At 31.8% G+C, this 5,464-nt stretch overlaps 1 protein-coding gene across 1 annotated transcript; it reads left to right on the forward strand.

The window, feature by feature from the left end:
* Positions 1–890: 890 nt before the first annotated feature.
* On the forward strand, positions 891–3,891 carry LOC149550401 (short-chain dehydrogenase reductase 2a-like). Its single transcript, XM_089795078.1, has 2 exons — positions 891–1,707; positions 2,783–3,891. The coding sequence occupies exons 1-2, from the start codon at positions 1,622–1,624 to the stop codon at positions 3,588–3,590; spliced, it is 894 nt and encodes a 297-aa protein (XP_089651204.1). The 5' UTR covers positions 891–1,621; the 3' UTR covers positions 3,591–3,891.
* Positions 3,892–5,464: the final 1,573 nt, after the last annotated feature.

The raw sequence follows: 5,464 nt of genomic DNA on the forward strand, positions 1-5,464 counted from the left end.
ATACTGAAATCTCCATCCTCTAGATTTTATCTAGAGGTGGCTGCAATTGAAGAAGATGTAGATTTGAACACACTATCTTTGGATGAGTTACATGGATCTTTGTCTACTTTCGCAATGAAATTTAATAATAAAAATTCCTCGAGAAAGGTGGTTGCTTTCAAAGTGTCCAAGAAACAAGAAAATTCAAATTTTGATGATGAATAAGATCTAGAAGAGATATTGTAGAGAGGATCATACAAGGGTAAGTTACCTCTAGAAATTAGTTATGTTTCATTTGAGGGGTCTATAAATAATATCCCAACACCTCATGATACTTTTCTAACAATTGTGTGCTATTTGAGGGTTTATGGATAATGTATGTAACACCTCAAGGGAATTGTATGTTAGTTTCTTAATTGCGTGTTGTGTGAGAGGACAACAAAATAAATAATGGTAGTTATTTACAATCATCACCTAGACTTAATCATTATATTATTATTTATTTATTTTATGTAGATTGCTAATCTTCTTATATTTATCATTTACATGATATTAAATTTATTCACAACGAAACATATTTGTGTTTGTTTAACACTAAACTATAATATATACATTTTGAACATATATTTATTAACAGAATATACTTGAAACTAGACACTATTATATTGGATTTGCAGTATTCAGGATTAAAGATAAACTTTACTGCAATTGGAGTGAAGTTTTCGTTTTCGTTGGATAGGTCATCCTTCCAATGGAGTTATAGATGTGAAGTTGAAAAAGAACTTGTTGACAAATGGCAAGTTCATTGTAATTTTAAACGAACAGTTGTACCTACAAGCAATGGAGGATCATGTTCAGCCTAATAATGTCTTCTCTTTAATTTTAAACTATGTTGCCTTTCGAAAGAAAAAGTTTCTTCCAAAGTTGGGCAGGCATTAAGAATATTTGGGGTGGTCAGATAAACGGCCTGGGATTATCATCTACTTTTTAAATACAAGTGGTGGAGATAGGTCAAGAAAGCAGACGAGATGTCAGTCTTGAAAACCTTAAATAATTTGCGTGAAACCAAATCGTTGCTTATTTTAAACAAACGTGATTTCTGCTGGATTTTGACCAGTACATTCATTGTTGTATGACCTACCATTACATAGCTTTATATTATAGTTAATCCTTCACTAGCTTCTTCCTTTGCTTCCACCTATTTTGAGCTCCGTGTTTTATATGTTTGGACTCTATTTTTTTCAGACACTGAATAAGAAGAAGAAATTATGGATGATTTCATGTGAACCAATCTAAAAGAAAAACTTGGCAATAGAATAATCTTGTCAAAATTCTGCATCTTAGCTTTTTTCTTGCTTGAATAAATTACTCTTGAAGCTCTCATAGATTTCTGAACAAGTGGATTTCGTAATAAGTTACCAGTAACAGAGAAGGATCCCTTGATCCCACAATAATCATGTTTTTCTTGTGTTGTTGCATTTTGAGAAAAGCTATTTATAAGCTCATCCCAAAACTTGTCAACACCATATGATATAGCTTTTGATATTGTTTTTGAGACTTTTTTTTTTCTGAATCTTTGTTTGGGTGTACCTTGTACTCTGATTTTGCAATTGTTCTTGTTCTTGGACATTAGCATATTACAATGTCAATGCAATTTGCCTCTGACAGCAATTTAATGGTGCCTCTCGTTCAAGAGAGCAATGGAAATGGGTACCCATCTATCAGAAGGTATGAAAATCCTGCATTTATTTCTCTATACTAATGGTGAACCACATTTACAACAAATGGATGAAGTTTGTATAGTCTATGATAAATTATTTCATGATTTCTAAATTTGATTGCAACATCAATTTAGTACTCATCAATGTTTTAGATCTTGAACTAGATCATAGTTCATGATCTATTATCCGAAAACTAGAAAATAGAAATGAAAATGATAATCTAACATGTTGATTAAAAAAGGGCTGATGCAATCAAATCTGAAAACCATGAAAATTATAACCTGATGCAATCATATCTAAAAACCATGAAAATAATAATTGATTTAATTGATATTCTATATGCATTTGGAGAACATTAGGATAATATTCACACCCTTATCAATTATATGCCACAACAGTTTGTAAGATTTATCAAGGGGTTCATTTTACTTGCTTTAAAAGACTTTATTGTTTCTAGGGATGCCACTTTTCTTATAAATCCTACAAAGCTTGGTTTGTTTAATAGGGAATATATTGTACTTCATTCAAGCCACAATACGATCCTGATGCCTAGTTCCGTAAACCCTTTTGCTGGTGCTACATAACTCTGTTATGTACTTTAATGAGTATTTGAAAATGTGGTCATAGATACATACAATGGGCATTTCTTTTCTTGCATTGTGCCCTTGCGTACTTGTTCATTTTGTATTAGATGGCAGCCAAGTGGCTGTCAGATTTTAAGTTTTGGTGCATGAACTGAAAGTTTCAAAGATTTGTATGGATAATAACTGAAATAATTATGTGAAGTACATAGATATTTTCAAGGCAGCCAAGTGGCAGTGAAGTTGCATGAACTGCTGGTTTCTAAGATTTAGATAAGTACTTTTACCTAACAATGGGGGAAGAATTTTATGGGACTCTATTCCTATCATTCAGGAACTATTAAATACTTTTGTATCTATCACTTAATCTTCATTAGTACATTTGTTTTTATGTGAGCATTTATTTAAGTGATGGGTATGAAACAAGTTCATCATAACTTATGGTTAAGTTCAATTACAATAATTTATCTTGTAAATAATGAGTCATGTATTTGCTCGTAGATTGGAAGGCAAGGTGGCCATAGTTACAGGGGGAGCAAGAGGAATTGGTGAAGCCACAGTCCGCCTCTTTGCAAAACATGGTGCAAAAGTTGTCGTAGCAGACATTACAGACAATGGAGGAGAAAAGATTTCATCTTTATTATCTTCTTCAGTAGCTTACATGCATTGCAATGTCAGCAAAGAAGAGGATGTAGCAGAGGTTGTAAGGAAAACAGTCTCAAAGTATGGGAGATTAGATATAATGTTTAACAATGCAGGAATACTTGGTGAACAAGCAAAGGGAAAGAAGAGCATATTAGACTTTGATGCTGAGGAGTTTGATAGAGTAATGGCTGTGAATGTGAAAGGAGTGGGTCTTGGGATTAAACATGCAGCAAGAGTGATGGTTCCTAGAAGAAGTGGGTGTATTATTTCTACTTCAAGTGTGGCAGGTGTTATGGGGGGCCTAGGGCCTCATTCTTATACAGCATCCAAGCATGCCATTATAGGCCTTACAAAAAATGCTGCTTGTGAATTGGGAAAGCATGGGATTAGGGTTAATGCAATATCTCCATTTGGGGTGGCCACTTCTATGCTGATTAATGCTTGGAGAGAGTATGATAATGTAGAGGATGATGTTGAATTTGAAAAGTATAAAATGGAAGATTTTGTGAGGACCCTTGCAAGTTTGAAGGGCCCAACCCTAACAGCCAAGGACATAGCTGAAGCAGCCTTGTATTTGGCAAGTGATGAAGCCAAGTATGTAAGTGGTCACAATTTGGTTGTGGATGGAGGCATTACAACTGGAAGTAATTGTATTGGCTTTTAACTCAACTTTTCTTGAGGCTTATACTTCTTTTAGATGGTTGTACAAGTGTGTTTTTGATTAGAGATAAAAGAAATTATGTAAGGTCCTAAACCTTTTATAAAGAAATGCAATCTAAAATATAAACATAGTTAATTGGCAGTAAATTTCTCAATTGTAAATATCATCATATACTAACGACTGAGTTCTAGACTAAAAGTCTTAAAGTTACTTCTTTTTCTTTAATATGGGTTGTTTAAGAGTGGCCCAACCAACCATCAGTTGTACAAGTGTGTTATCATTGATAAAATAATAAGAAAATCATTCAAAGGGCTCACTATCTTCTTTCCAGATGATGATGACCAACATTAACATGTTTCCATTTTTAGCAAATCACATAATGAAAATAGAAGGATAAAGATTTTGTTTTTGTGGCCAAACAATGGATTTCATTTCATTAAAGAGTTTCTTGCGCTTTAAAAAAGAAGCATCTTTTTGGTTTTTGGAAAGCTTACATTCAGTTCAGGCCAGCAAAAGCAACGGATATTTTACAAGTTATTGGATGGCTCCAATCATTAAAAAACAATAATTTTTAAAAATAAATCATATCCCTGACATGTTAATATATTCTATATAGTTTATCACACGTACCCACTTAATGTTTTAGCAGATAAGCTGAGAACCTATGCACTTTCATAAAGCAGATTAGACATTAACAGATAAAAATGAAGAATTTATGGTGCCATTTTAGTTGAAGATTGAGATGCCACGGATGTACTCACATTTACGTAAATTACACACGCTAGAAATCTCTCTGACACGATGATTTTCGAATACTGTGTTTCAAAATTCTTATTGTATTCTTTGCCAGCCATATAATATATATGGTGACACAAGATATCAATATTTTTTAAAATTTTTTTAAATTTTTAAATTTTTATTTATTTATTTATTTTTTGGCTAGTTTGCTGAGTAACTTTACCAGTAATGGCCAACTCAAATAATTATCTAATTCTAAATGGGACAGATACTGAAGACAAAACAAAGTTAATTTTTTTTTCTAGATTCACAAAACATAGTGATTATTTTTCAAATTTTTTGTTATTTTCCACTACAAACTATGCAGATCATGAACATCAAACACTGAAATTTTCAGAAAAATTCATGATATTTTAGAGCTTTTGAAAATTAATCAACTGTATAATTTTTGATGGAAGATAACCCAGAATGAAGTAGAACTGATGTTAGTCGGTTTCAGATCTATTATATCGTCATTGCCAATCGTAGTATAATTCTTGTTTTCTGTGTCCAGATCATATTTATTATGATAGTCATAAAGTATAACTTCTTGCACAATCTGGTTATTAAATTTATTCATATTATTTTTTATCTGATTCAACAAGGGTTAAAACTGAATCGAGTGTCTTCGTCACCTGGTTTTGTTATTTTCCTTCATTGCAGATGTGCGGGTGGCCTAAATTTGATGGCAGTGGGGAGTGTATATAACAATTTTTTTATGAAGAATTTTTTACCTATAAGTCGTTCTAATCCATTAATCTAGTCTCTATAGCCTCATTATTTTAATATAGTCTGGAGTATGATCAGAGCCTCATTATTTTTATGATCTCTGTGTTTTCGATTAAATTTACTTTTATAAATAAAATCAATAATCAAATTTAAAATCTTAAATATAATATCATGAATTTTAAAATGATTAATAATATTAAAATATTCAATTTTCAAATATATAATTTGTTCTTATAGTTTTGCACTGGAGTTGGGAAAGCTTAGAATTGAATTCATGATTTCTTCAGGTCTTATAGGCCAATTCTATTTAGCATTTGGAAATATAGAAGTTGCCTTAATTAGAGTATTTGATTAATGCTTTTTTTTGTTTA

The sequence above is a fragment of the Cupressus sempervirens genome, chromosome 7 (assembly GCF_028749045.1).
Source record: "Cupressus sempervirens isolate cs-2001-9-10 chromosome 7, ASM2874904v1, whole genome shotgun sequence".
In the NCBI taxonomy this organism is placed as follows: domain Eukaryota; kingdom Viridiplantae; phylum Streptophyta; class Pinopsida; order Cupressales; family Cupressaceae; genus Cupressus; species Cupressus sempervirens.

Coding starts and splice junctions, on each gene's coding strand:
- LOC149550401 (XM_089795078.1), top strand. CDS start 1,622: ATGTCAATGCAATTTGCCTCTGACAGCAATTTAATGGTGCCTCTCGTT. Junction 1,708..2,782: donor GGGTACCCATCTATCAGAAG/GTATGAAAATCC, acceptor ATTTGCTCGTAG/ATTGGAAGGCAAGGTGGCCA.